Source organism: Amblyraja radiata, chromosome 8, assembly GCF_010909765.2.
Source record: "Amblyraja radiata isolate CabotCenter1 chromosome 8, sAmbRad1.1.pri, whole genome shotgun sequence".
Lineage (NCBI taxonomy): Eukaryota > Metazoa > Chordata > Chondrichthyes > Rajiformes > Rajidae > Amblyraja > Amblyraja radiata.
In genome coordinates this window covers 79,530,590-79,544,911 of record NC_045963.1, presented here as the reverse complement: position 1 = coordinate 79,544,911, position 14,322 = coordinate 79,530,590, and the positions used below count along the sequence as shown (strand labels likewise).

The following is a 14,322-nucleotide window of genomic DNA, read 5'->3' as shown; positions in this document are numbered from 1 at the left end:
GGAAAGATGAACGGAGCATACAGCATATATGTGTTATTTCGGTTATTTCTGTTTAATTACTTTGCAAAAATTAAAAAACCTGTTTATGCTTTTTTATTATGGGGTATTGTGTGTAGATTGATGATAAAAATAAATGAATTTAATCAATTTTGGAATAAGGCTGTAAGGTAACAAAATGTGGAAAAAGTGAAGGGGTCTGAATACTTTCTGAATGCACTGTAGGTTCAAGGTGAGGGGGAAAAGATTTAATGGAATCTGAGGGGTAACCTTTTCACACAAATGGTGGTGGGTGTATGGAACAAGCTGCCAGAGGAGGTAGTTGAGGCAGGGACTATCCCAACATTTAAGAAGCAGTCAAACAGGTACATGGATAGGAAAGAACTGCAGATGCTGGTTTAAATTGAAGATAGACAAAATGCTGGAGTAACTCAGTGGGACAGGCAGCATCTCTGGAGAGAAGGAACGGGTGATGTTTCGGGCGGAGACCCTTCTTCAAATTGATCAGGTACATGGATAGGACAGGTTTGGAAGGATATGGACCAAACGTGGCCAGGTGGGACTAGTGTAGCTGGGACATTGTTGGCCGGTGTGAGCAAGTTGGGCCGAAGAGCCTGTTTCCACACTGTATCACTCTATGACTGTGACAAGAAATGGGAGGATGCTGAGAAATGTGGGGAGAGATAGTGGAATATGTGCCTAGTGATTATTGAAGGTTGCAGATGGGTAGATAAGGATATTACCAAACATTCTTAGCCAAAGCACAGCATATATGGGGAGGAACATCACACAAGAATATATGATGCCAATTAGTCCATAGCTTGGGTGCAGCATGTAGGTCCTGTCAATAGACAATAGGTGCAAGAGTAGGCCATTCAGCCTTTCGAGCCAGCACCGCCATTCACCATGATCATGGCTGATCATCCACAATCAGTACCCCGTTCCTGCCTTCTCCCCATATCCCTTGACTCCGCTATCTTTAAGAGCCCTATCTAGCCCTCTCTTGAAAGTATCCAGAGAACCGGCTTCCACCGTCCTCTGAGGCAGAGAATTCTACAGACGCACAACTCTGTGTGAAAAGGTTTTTCCTCGTCTCCGTTCTAAATGGCCTACCCCTTATTCTTAAAATGTGGCCCCTGGTTCTGGACTCCCCCAACATCGGGAACATGTATCCTGCCTCTAGCGTGTCAATCCCTTAATAAACTAATGTGTTTCAATAAGATACCCTCTCATCCTTCTAAATTCCAGTGTATTCAAGCCCAGTTGCTCCATTCTCTCAGCATATGACTGTCCCGCCATCCTGGGAATTAACCTTGTGAACCAACGCTGCACTCCCTCAATAGCAAGAATGTCCTTCCTCAAATTTGGAGACCAAAACTGCACACAATACTCCAGGCTGTCACCATATTATCACAAGGGTAGTATGGTCGAATTGTGCACAAGTTATAGGAGTAGAATTAGGCCATTTGGTCCATCGAGTCGACACTGCCATTCAATCATGGCTGATCTATGTCTCCTAATCCCATTTTCCTGCCTTCTCCCCATAACCCTTGACACCTGTTCTAATCAAGAACTTGTCTTTCTCTGCCTTAAAAATATCCACTGACTCGGTCTCCACAGCCCTCTGTGGCAAAGAGTTCCACAGATTAACTACCCTCTGACTAAAGAAGTTCCTCTTCACCTCTTATCTACCTTTAATTCTGAGGCTGTGACCACTGGTCCTAGACTCCCACCAGTGGAAACATCCTCTCCACATCCACTCTATGCCTACAGAGTGGACAAGTAGTACGGATTTTCCGTAGTTTGTACAGAAATACAATAAAGAATACGGATGTACAGATTTGCTTTGTAAAATACGGATTTTTAAAAATCGGCCCGACTTCCTGTTTCATCTTGCTGCTTAAAAAATGAAAGGATATAAATAGTCATACTGTAACTCTAAAAATTATAGCAGATAGTATCTATTAGCATTTTAAATTTCAAGATCTGGATGATTATTTTTGTAAGCTTTGATCTGCCTGTCCCGCTACAGATTTAAACAGCGCTGTCAGTTTAGCGCGTGGGAATTTAAACGAACAGCGCTATGGGTTCTAATTATAGCGCTACCAGCTGGAACGCTATGGGATTTACACATAGCGCTATGGCCACAGTGCTATGGGTCACAGACTGTTCGGGGAGGGAGAAGGAGTGAGAGGGAGGGAGGGAATAAGAGAGGGAGGGAGAAAAAAAGGAAGGAGAGAGGCCGTTCGAACAGAAGTATACAAAGAGATGGCAATTAATGCACTGTCAAGTAAGGTGCGTAGAAGACATGTCTATTGGTAGCAAAGTTATGCATTCTTGTACTCTTATATGGGTATGACCGCACATAAAAAACTATTTTTTTCAGCGAAATGGCACCGCGTAAAAATACTGATTTCCTCAGCAAAATACAGATTTTCAGGTAATAGAATACTGAAATGCTCTGACAAAACTGGGCAGCTCTGTGCCTATCATTCTGTAAGTTTCGATGAGGTCTCCCCTCAACCTTCTAAACTCCAGCGAGTACAGGCCCAGTGCTCATCGCTCATCATTCTTGTAAACCTCCTCTGGACCCTCTCCAGAGCCAGCACATCCTTCTTCAGATATGGGGCCCAAATTTGCTCACAATACTCCAAATGCAGTCTGACCAGCGCCTTATACCACCTCAGCATCGTGTCTCTGTTTTTGTATTCCAGTCCTCTTGAAATAAAAGCTAGCATTGAATTTGCCTACCTGAATACCAATTTAACTTGCAAATTTACTGTTTGGGAATTCTGCATCAGCACTCCCATGTTCCTTTGCACCTCCGGTTTCTGAATTCTCTCTCCATTTAGAAAATAATCTACGCCTTTATGCTTATTACCAAAATACATGACTCCGGTTCTGGTCATCACTTTACAAGGCGGAGTGGATGTGAAGGAGGGTCCCATATTGTTGCCAGGCTGGGGACATTTTAGCTTGGAGGGTAGATTGGAGAAGCTAGTTTTGTTTTGCTCGAGCAGAAGGTAGAGAGGAAATACTTCAGGTGTATTAAATACAGAGGCCTGGATGGAGTGATTAGCCAAAACCTAGTTGATTGGATGTGGTGGGGAGGCCGAGAAAGCGGGGTGGGCATGGATTTTATGTAATTGGTAGAATGATTGAGGGGTGGTGATTAGCAAAGAATAACTTCATCCAGACGTATCTGAAAGAATGTTTGAAGCAAAAGAGATGATGATGTAAAAGTACACGGATGTGTACTGGAAGGGTGTGCTGCAGGGCCAGGGATCAGTAGCTGGACTGTCCAATTAGGTTGGATTGATCTTTCTCAAGTACAGGCATGTGCACCAGATTTCATATCTGAATCATAAATTTCCCATGGATCTCTTCTTGCGAATGAAACATAAACCAAAGGAATAGTCTGATCACAAGCCGGGTGTTGATCAGCCAGCTTGTTGTCTCTGTTGGCATCAATGTCTGCCAGGCCCTGACACAGCTCCATGTGGTGGGTGGTAGAGCGGGCACCCAGAGATGACATGGTTGGCTCTCTGTTGTTCTGCTCCACATTCACAGACTGGGATATGGATAAATTAATACCTCTGGCCAGATTAGTATTAACCTTGTCATTGCTGCATTATGCAAAAGACTTCCCCCTCTTATCTACATTTGCAATCACGGAATAGTTCCATTGATAATGCTAATGAGAAACAAGATTAAATGGACTACGTTTTAGTTTTAAGTTTATAGAAGCCTGTTTTGTCAACCATTTTATGAAATATAATTGAACAGCTGTCGACCCACGATTGTTATCCAGTTTGCAATCTGAATTTATATTGCATTTTCTTGCATGAGAACAAAATGTTTGTCACAATCTAAATGGGGAATAAATGTAGATGGTTCTACAGCTAAAGTTTGAAAATTTGAATTATTACCACTCATTTTTAAATATTAGCATCATTGTTCCTTAGGCCAATGTGCTATGGTATCAGCCTCTTTAGAATCTAAATGCTACCTATGTTGCTTTTCACCCTTCATCATAGGCCTGCTTTATAGTCCAACGTTTCCCGATGTTGGCCATTTCTGGGGCTGAGATGGAGGGGATAACACACTCATTCTAAGTGATCATCAGAGGAAATTCAATGTGAGCAGGAAAAGGAACCTCAGCAGCAACAGTGGCTGTTTAATAGTTGATGGTTGACTTTGGCATTGGGGCACGAACGATCATCGAATGGCAGGCCTCGATCACTCTGCCATGCGACTAACTTTTATGTCCCAACTCCAATGTCGCTAACCAATAATTAAACCACTGGGATGTGCTGGTTTAATATAATAACTCTTAAATTATTCCTTTAATGCAATTCTACCAGTCTATTAGACTGCATGTCTTGTCAAAGTATGTTGAAAATGTAGGCACATAATATTGCTGCTCTAATGCAAACTGCAGTTCCATCGAGTCTCTATTAGGTCGGTGGGGGCGCTGTGAGACTGCTGCCCTGCCAGCAGCATGTTTGCTATTTTTACTTTTTTTGGTGTGGCTAATGTTAGTTTTGGGTGTCTCTCGGTGTGTCTTATGTGGCTGGTGTGCTCCGTGCTATCTTAATACAGGAGTGGCCGTAGGACAGAGGTTCCTCCAGCAGAGGTTCTAATCTGACCCTGGTCTCTTCTGTCTCCATTCTCCGGGGTCTGCGTTAATATATCCCTGTGATGCAGGAAAAATGTTCCCAATGTTGGGCGAGTCCAGAACAAGGGACCACAGTCTTAGAATAAAGGGGAGGCCATTTAAGACTGAGGTGAGAAAAAACTTTTTCACCCAGAGAGTTGTGAATTTGTGGAATTCCCTGCCACAGAGGGCAGTGGAGGCCAAGTCACTGGATGGATTTAAGAGAGTTAGATAGAGCTCTAGGGGCTAGTGGAATCAAGGGGTATGGGGAGAAGGCAGGCACGGGTTATTGATAGGGGACGATCAGCCATGATCACAATGAATGGCGGTGCTGGCTCGAAGGGCCGAATGGCCACCTCCTGCACCTATTTTTTATGTTTCTATGATAGAGGTGGGAATGGAGTACACGTTTCAGGAGTGTGGTGTTAGGCATGTAAACAATATGCTCTGCCCTGCCCGGTGTAGGCAAATGAAGGCAAGTACAGCCTTCACGCTGGCGAGGATAGGTCTCGGAGTTTGCTGGTATTGTTTCACTTATCCTTCCAGTGCAGTGGGAGGGTTTTTCAGCGAGAGTGCTGCTGGTAATGTGCCTACACTGGCCATCCCGGTTGGGCAAAGATTCGAGTGCAAGGTCCATGCTCGCGTTCACATATTTTCTATGTTTGGTTTATGTTGTGGTGCATGAGCAGATATATGCTTTAATTTATGAAACATTAACAATTTGATGTTCCACGTTTAAATATACAGACAGAGTCATTGCCAGCAGTATTGAAATACCAGTATGTTTTGGTGAGTGGGAGGATGCTGGCTGGCACTCCCTGGTCAGTCCAGGTGATGGTGGAGAATGTATAAATACTACCCAGCGTGGTCATGGTCAGAATGGGGTGTCTAAAGTGTGTCCGTAACTGCACCCCCCACTATGCTGCCCTTCTAAATGGTTTGATATTTCCATTAGTCCTCATTCCCAAATCTATAAATAAGTTTCGAGAGGCGTTTCCAGAACTACCACAGCAAGTTCCCTTTAAATCGTTACAGTTCGGTTCCAGTTTTGCTTCCAGTGCGAATTAAAAGCACCAGTGCCCTCTGTCTGTTTCTAAAGTTCTTGCATGTAAGCAGCACCAATGCACAAATGTATGCATACATTTTTAATTGCATTCAATTAGTCATAGTAGAGTACACCAATTTCACAAAAGCTGGAAGAGTTCAAGAGAGAGAGTTCAAGTTACATTTATTGTCACATGCACCATTTGGTGCAGTGAGATTTGAGTTACCATGCAGCCATACAAACAAAAAGAACACAACATACGATAGAATTTAACATGAACATCCCCACACATCAACGCTTCTCACTGTGAGGGAAGGCAATAAAGTTCAGGCATCTTCCTCTTTGTTCACCTGTGGTCGGGGCCTTTGTGCCCACTGCAGTCATCGCTACCGGTGGCCCGATGTTTCAGGCCCTCTCGCCGGGATGATCAGAGCTCCGGCGTCGGAACGGAGAACACTCTCGGCGGCCTGGAGTTTCCGAATCGGCCGCTTCCTACCAGAGACTGCAGCTCCCAAAGTCCACAGGCCGAGCTGGGCGGAGATTCAACGCTGGTGACCCCCAGCAAGAGGTCCCCAGGACTCAGCGATATTAAAGTCAGCGCTGCCCACGGCTGGAAGCTCCGCAGACCACAGTTCCACGGTGTTAAACAGCAGTCCCAACACCCCGGAGCTCCAACACGGCAATCCCCGGTACGGCATCGCCCCGCTCCGCGATGGAATCCAGTGCTGCGCCGCTGCTGAAGCTCTGGCCGATCTCCGCCAGGAAAGGCCGCGCCAATCTAGATGGTAGGCCAAATTACACTGCTGTAATTTCTACATGGTGACACCAAAAATGTATAAAAATGGCCTTTATTAAAATCTGACAATGTGCACTTTAACCACATGTGATTTTTTTTTCTATTACAGAACTCAAATTGTGGAGTACAGAGGCAAATAAATAAATGACGGGTCTTTGTCCCAAACATTATGGAGGGCACTGTATGTTGTGAGAGAGTTGTGAATTTGTGGAATTCCCTGCCACGGAGGGCTGTGGAGGCCAAGTCGCTGGATGGATTTAAGAGAGAGTTAGATGGAGCTCTGGGGGCTGGTGGAGTCGGGGGATATGGGGAGAAGGCAGACATGGGTTATTGATGGGGGACGATCAGTCATGATCGCGGTTAGTGGCGGTGCTGGCTCGAAGGGCCGAATGGCCTCCACCTGCACCTACTTTTCTATGTTCTGGAAGGAATAACAAAGAGCAAAATGTTATAAAGTCTTCAGTTATTTTGAAGTTGATAAATTAACTCAAAGACAATAGGAGACTCGGGACTTTAAAGTGTTAAGAATACAAAAGCAAAGAAGTTCAATTAAATTGGAGCAAGATGCTGCAGATAGAAACATAGAAACATAGAAATTAGGTGCAGGAGTAGGCCATTCGGCCCTTCGAGCCTGCACCGCCATTCAATATGATCATGGCTGTGTTAGCCATGGCTGTGTTATCTGGGATGTTAGAAATCCCAGATAAAATGCTGGAAGCACTCAGCAAGTCGGGCAGCATAAATGGGGAAAGTAACAGATATTTGGTATCAAGGACCATGGACCAGAACTGGGAATGTTCAAACAAGCATGTTTTAAGCTGAGGAGAGGGAGAATGTCAGTTGTCAATCAACAATTGGCTTTTCCCAGCTAGTTGCAACACCATGTTTCAACATTTTAATTGTATGTAATATTATCCCTTCTTCAGGAAAGAACATTATTGCACATGGCTCACTCTGTCTTCTGTTGCTTTTTATCTTCCTGTACTCTAATCCAGTCTTGCGAATTGTTTTGTATTTATATTTCTCCATGGACTTTACCTATTTAAAATATCACACTTGATATTACAGAGGAGATTTACTAGAATGTTGCCTGGGTTTCACACCTAAGTTACAGAGAAAGGTAGTACAAGATAGGTCTTTATTCTTTGGAGCGCAGAAGGTTAAGGGGGGGACTTGATAGAGGTCGTTAAAATGATGAGAGGGATAGACAGAGTTGACGTGGATAAGCTTTTCCCACTGAGAGTAGGGATCAAATAAGAGGACATGATTTGAGAATTAAGGGACAAAAGTTTAGGGGTAACATGAGGGGGAACTTCTTTACTCAGAGAGTGGTAGCTGTGTGGAATGAGCTTCCAGTGGAAGTGGTGGAGGCAGGTTCGATTTTATCATTTAAAAATAAATTGGATAGGTATATGGACGGGAAAGGAATGGAGGGTTATGGTCTGAGTGCAGGTAGATGGGACTAGGTGAGAGTAAGTGTTCGGACTAGAAGGACCGAGATGGCCTGTTTCCGTGCTGTAATTGTTATATGGTTATATCCTAGGTAGACAAAAATGCTGGAGAAAATCAGTGGGTGAGGCAGCATCTATGGAGAGAAGGAATAGGCGTCGTTTTGAGTCGAGACCCTTCAGTTAAATTATCCCACAGTTACCTGATTTTAATTCTAGAATTTTGATTATGCGGCCCTTATATTTAAGAGTGAGCAGTTGAAGGTTTATGAGTGCACATTTTATCCAAAACCTAAATCACGAGTGCGACTCAGTGTATGAATTTGTTTATCCAGATGCATGCGTGCATTTCCAGTATATGGTCAATTCTCTTTGATGAATTCTGACTTGAGGATATAAATGATGTAAGGATATGAAGGTAGACAAAGATGCTGTAGAAACTCTGCGGGTGAGGCAGCATCTATGGAGCGAAGGAATAGGTGACGTTTCGGGTCGAGACCCTTCTTCAGACTGATGTCGAGACCCTTCTTTAGACTGATGTGGAGGTGGGAGGAGCGGGTTCTCGCCCCTCCCACCTCCACATCAGTCTGAAGAAGGGTCTTGACCCGAAACGTCACCAATTCCTTCGCTCCATAGATGCTGCCTCACCCGCTGAGTTTCTCCAGCATTTTTGTCTGCCTTCGATTTTTCCAGCATCTGCAGTTCTTTCTTAAACAAGGATATGAAAGTTATTTTGATTGGAATAATCTGCATGGAAGGTATATGGAACGAGCTGCCAGCGTATGTTGTGTACAATTACCTTTAAAATACATTTAGACAACACCCTGGATTGGAAAGGTTTAGAGGGATGTGGGCTAAAGGTAAGCAAATGGGACTAGGTCAGGTAGACATATTTGTTCGAGTAGCTGAGTTGGGCAGAAGAGTCTGTTTCCCTGCTGTATCACGTTGACTATCTGAATGCTGCAGTTACCTATTTGAACTTTTGCTCAAGTTTCATTTCAAAATGTATTTGAACAGAGTATTAATAAAAACTTTTCACATGTTTTGGAGAATACTTAAAGAAATGTACTAACATTAATACACATATTACAAACTTTGAGAAATATAGATTCTGATTCAGGTTTTTGTACAGATACTAACTTTTTTAGCATCCTTTGAAGCTATTGCTATGAGGGAAAGTTCAAACTACATTCATTGTTGGTTTAAAAGCAATCTTTTACTGCCTTCCTTGTGTTTCTTGATTGATGACGTTTTTCTTTCTCTGTGTGCAGCTGGGCGCCAGCTTGGGATGTCCTTGAGCAATGGCCTCGAGTCATAGCTCTCCACCAGTGCCTCATCCAAGCAGCAGTGATGGAAAGTTCAAAAAAGAAATGGAGCGCTCACTGAAGCCCTTTAAAGCTGTTAGATCTTTGCCAGATGTGTGCCCCAAGGAACCAACAGGTAACATCATTGGAGTTGTTCCACTCTTTCACCTGCCCACCTCTCTCCCAGTGCTTGACACAAAGAACACCAGAAGGTAACTAAAAAGGCGATACGGGGAGAAAAGATGAAATATAATAATATAAAAGAGGATAGCAAGAGTTTCTTCAGTTATATGTGTGGAATGAGCTTCCAGTGGAAGTGGTGGAGGCAGGTTCGTTTTTATCATTTAAAAATAAATTGGATAGGTATATGGACGGGAAAGGAATGGAGGGTTATGGTCTGAGTGCAGGTAGATGGGACTAGGAGAGAGTAAGTGTTCGGCAGGGACTAGAAGGGCCGAGATGGCCTGTTCCCGTGCTGTAATTGTTATATGGTTATATAAAGAGTGGAAGTTGGGCCGCTGGAGAATGATGCAGGAGAAGTATTAATGGGGAATAAAGAAATGGCAGAGGAGTTGAATAGCTTTTTTGCATCTGTCTTCACAGTGGAAGACACCAGCAACGTGCTTGAAATTCAAGAGAGTCAGTGGTTGGAAGCTAGTGTACTATTTTGGTCGCCAAATTATAGGAAAGATGTCAACAAAATAGAGAGAGTACAGAGGAGATTTACTAGAATGTTGCCTGGGTTTCAGCAACTAAGTTACAGAGAAAGGTTGAACAAGTTAGGTCTTTATTCTTTGGAGCGCAGAAGGTTAAGGGGGGACTTGATAGAGGTCTTTAAAATGATGAGAGGGATAGACAGAATTGACGTGGATAAGCTTTTTCCATTGAGTAGGGAAAATTCAAACAAGAGGACATGATTTGAGAATTAAGGGACACAAGTTTAGGGGTAACATAAGGGGGAACTTCTTTACTCAGAGAGTGGTAGCTGTGTGGAATGAGCTTCCAGTGGAAGTGGTGGAGGCAGGATCAATTTTATCATTTAAAAATAAATTGGATAGGTATATGGACGGGAAAGGAATGGAGGGTTATGGTCTGAGTGCAGGTAGATGGGACTAAGTGAGAGTAAGTGTTCGGCATGGACTAGAAGAGCCGAGATGGCCTGTTTCCGTGCTGTAATTGTTATATGGTTATATAGTGGAGTGGCTATTACCCTGGAGAAGGTGCTTAGGAAGCTGAAAGGGCTGAAGGTGGATATCATTTTAAAGACCTCTATCAAGTCCCCCCTTAACCTTCTGCGCTCCAAAGAATAAAGACCTAACTTGTTCAACCTTTCTCTGTAACTTAGTTGCTGAAACGCAGGCAACATTCTAGTAAATCTCCTCTGTACTCTCTCTATTTTGGTGACATCCTTCCTATAATTAGGCGACCAAAATTGTACACCATACTCCAGAATTGGCCTCACCAATGCCTTGTACAATTTTAACATTACATCCCAACTTCTATACTCAATGCTTTGATTTATAAAGGCCAGCACACCATAAGCTTTCTTTACCACCCTATCTACATGAGATTCCACCTTCAGGGAATTGTGCACAGTTATTCCTAGATCCCACTGTTCAACTGCATTCCTCAATTCAGTACCATTTACCATGTACGTCCTATTTTGATTTGTCCTGCCAAGATGTAGCACCTCACACTTATCAGCATTAAACTCCATCTGCCATCTTTCAGCCCACTCTTCCAACTAGCGTAAATCTCTCTGTAGACTTTGAAAATCTACTTCATTATCCACAACACCACCTATCTTAGTATCATCTGCATACTTACTAATCCAATTTACCACCCCATCATCCAGATCATTGATGTACATGACAAACAACAGTGGACCCAACACAGATCCCTGTGGCACCCCACTAGTCACTGGCCTCCAACCTGACAAACAGCCATCCACCATTACTCTCTGGCATCTCCCATTCAGCCACTGTTGAATCCATCTTGCTACCACCATTAATACCCAACAATTGAACCTTCTTAACCAACCTTCCATGAGGAACCTTGTCAAAGGCCTTACTGAAGTCCATATATACAACATCCACTGCTTTACCCTCATCAATTTCCCGAGTAACCTCTTCAAAAAATTCAAGAAGATTAGTCAAACATGACCTTCCAGGCACAAATCCATGTTGACTGTTCCTAATCAGACCCTGTTTATCCAGATGCTTATATATATTATCTCTAAGTATCCTTTCCATTAATTTGCCCACCACTGACATCAAACTAACAGGTCTATAATTGCTAAGTTTACTCTTAGAACCCTTTTTAAACAATGGAACAACATGCGCAGTACGCCAATCCTCCGGCACTATTCCCGTTTCTAATGACATTTGAAATATTTCTGTCATAGCACTAACTTCCCTCAATGTCCTAGGGAATATCCTGTCCGGACCTGGAGACTTATCCACTTTTATATTTTTCAAAAGTGTCAGTACTTCCTCTTCTTTGAATCTCATAGTTTCCATAGCTATTCTACTTGTTTCCCTTACCTCACATAATTCAATTTCCTTCTCCTTGGTGAATACCGAAGAAAAGAAATTGTTCAATATCTCCCCCATCTCTTTTGGCTCTAAAGGATGAGGTTACGGAGTACTTAGACGTTCACGATAAAATAGGCCGAAGTTAATATGGCTTTGTGATGCGGCGGTCTTGCCTGACAAATTTGCTGGAATTCTTTGAAGACTTAAATAGCAGGACAGATAAAGGAGAGTCAGTAGATGTTGTTTACTTATATTTTCAGAAAGCTGTTGATAAGGTGATGCGCGTGAGGCTGCTATGGAAGATGAGAGCCCACGGTATCAATGGGCAGATACCAGCATGGATAGCAGGTTGGCAGGATGGCAGAAGACAAAGAGTGGCAATAAAGGGGGCTTTTTCTGGTTGGCTGCCAGTAACTAGCGGAGTTCCGCGGGGGTCGGTGATGGGGCCGCTACTCTTCACGTTGTATATTAATGATTTGGACGAGGGGATTGAAGGCTTTGTGGCCAAGTTTGTGGATGACACAAAAATAGGTGGAAGGGCAGGTAGTGGAAAGAATGCAGGGACTCTGCCGAAGGACTTGGACAGGTTGGGAGAGTGGGCAGAGAAGTGGCAGATGGAATATTGTGTAGAAAAGTGTGGAGTCATGCATTTTGGTCGTAGGAATAAATGCGTAGACTATTTTCTAAATGGGGAGAGATTCCAGAAATCGGAGATGTAATGGGACTTGGGAGTACTGGTGCAGGATTCCCAAAATGTATTGTGAGCAATTTTGGGCGCCATATCTGAGGAAGGATGTGCTGGCTCCAATGAGAGGGTCCAATGGAGGTTCACAAGAATAATCCCAGGAATGAGTTAACCTATGATGAGCGTTTGTCGGCACTGGGCCTGTACTCACTGGAGTTTAGAAGAATGAGGGGGGACCTCATTCAAACGTACAGAATAGTGAAAGGCTTGGATAGAGTGGATGTGGAGAGGATGTTTCCACTAGCGGGAGAGTTTTGGACTAGAGGTCACAGCCTCAGAATTAAAGGATGTTATTTTGTGAAGGAGATGAGGAGAAAGATCTTTCGTCAGAGGGTGATGAATCTGTGGAATTCTTTCCAACAGAAGGTTGTGGAGGCCAAGTCAATGGATATATTTAAGGCTGAGATAGATAGATAGATAGATAGATAGATTTTTGATTCGTACAGGTGTCAGAGGTTATGGGGAGAAGGCAGAAGAATGGGGTTAGGAGGGAAAGATAGATCAGCCATTATTGAATGGCGGAGTAGACTGATGGGCCAAATGGCCTAATTCTGCTCCTATCACATGACCGTATGACACAAATCAGCAGTACTTGTTGAACACATAATGGACACTGGGGTGTACTGGATGAGGTGAGACATTTCATGTAAAACATTAATTCAAAATCACCTTCTGGATTTGAGGGAGGGTCAGGGATGGGAGCGCCTGCCTTCTCCAGAGCTGGAGCAGGCCAACACTACCCTTCTCTTGTCCCATTCCAAAACACACCAGGATCCGTGAATGCGACTGTCCGCTAGAGCTCATTGATGGTAACATTGGATTGGCATGTTACACAAGGGAGAGGAACATTTCTTTCAAGCGCCATGCATTTTTGGTGTTGAGATGTCTGGATGCTGGTGCTGTCTTGTATTTGATGCTGATTATTGCATTGTTGTCATGCATGCAATGCCGTCTATTTTTGCAGGTGATTCGAGCAGTTTATGTGACAGCCCCTCCGTGGTGGCTGATCAGCATAGGTGGACAGTATATCATTCCAAAGTGAACCTTCCAGCAGCGTTGAACGACCCCAGGCTCTCCAGGAGGGAGTCCGATTTCTTCACAAAAACATGGGGGCTGGATTTTATGGAGACCGAAGTTATGCCTTCCTTCTACCTCCCACCCATCACCAAGGAACACTTTGCATCCTACCTACACGACACAGCTGCTGTAAGCATTGGGGGAAGATGTATCTTTGTCATAGTTTTAACCACAACTTGGAGGCAAATTCTTCACTGGACAATATCTTCAACTATTAGTTTTCTGTAACCACAAAGATTTCTTGCGTCATCTTTTATGTTTTCTATAATGCTTTCATTCAATGCTTTCTAAAATCATACTTTTTTTTGACAAAGTTTGTACTACACATATTTAAAATGTAACTGATTCTATCTAAATCTCTAATCAAATGAACAATTTAATATTCTTCTAGTTTTATGATCATATTTTAAGTTTGAAATTTGTTTGATCTCATGCAAAGCAATTCTCATTCTCAGCGCCAAAAGCTTCACGAGAAGTGTAAGGAAACCTGCCCGCTAAAGGATGGACTAGATCACACACTTGCACCCATTGTACGCAGCCATGGTAAGGTCATTTCATTTCCCATTGCCTGTGTAATTGCACATGAAGTTAACTGAAATATATCTGAGTTGCAAGATATTTTAGACAGTGACGAAATGCTCCAAATAGGGTCATGTGATAGGAGCAGAATTAGGCCATTCGCCCCATCATGTCTACTCCGCCATTCAATCATGGCTGAT

The 14,322-nt window shown here is 43.3% G+C and overlaps 1 protein-coding gene across 4 annotated transcripts in view; it reads left to right on the top strand.

Moving 5' to 3' along the window:
- Nucleotides 1-14,322, top strand: part of vps54 (VPS54 subunit of GARP complex) — a 69,532-nt gene that overhangs the window by 2,207 nt on the left and 53,003 nt on the right. For all 4 annotated transcript variants that reach the window (XM_033026317.1, XM_033026314.1, XM_033026315.1 and 1 more), the window contains exons 2-4: nucleotides 9,215-9,383; nucleotides 13,491-13,732; nucleotides 14,059-14,146. In XM_033026317.1, the coding sequence (XP_032882208.1) occupies nucleotides 9,245-9,383; nucleotides 13,491-13,732; nucleotides 14,059-14,146 (469 nt within the window). In that variant the 5' untranslated portion in view covers nucleotides 9,215-9,244. The remainder of the gene's footprint in view (nucleotides 1-9,214; nucleotides 9,384-13,490; nucleotides 13,733-14,058; nucleotides 14,147-14,322) is intronic.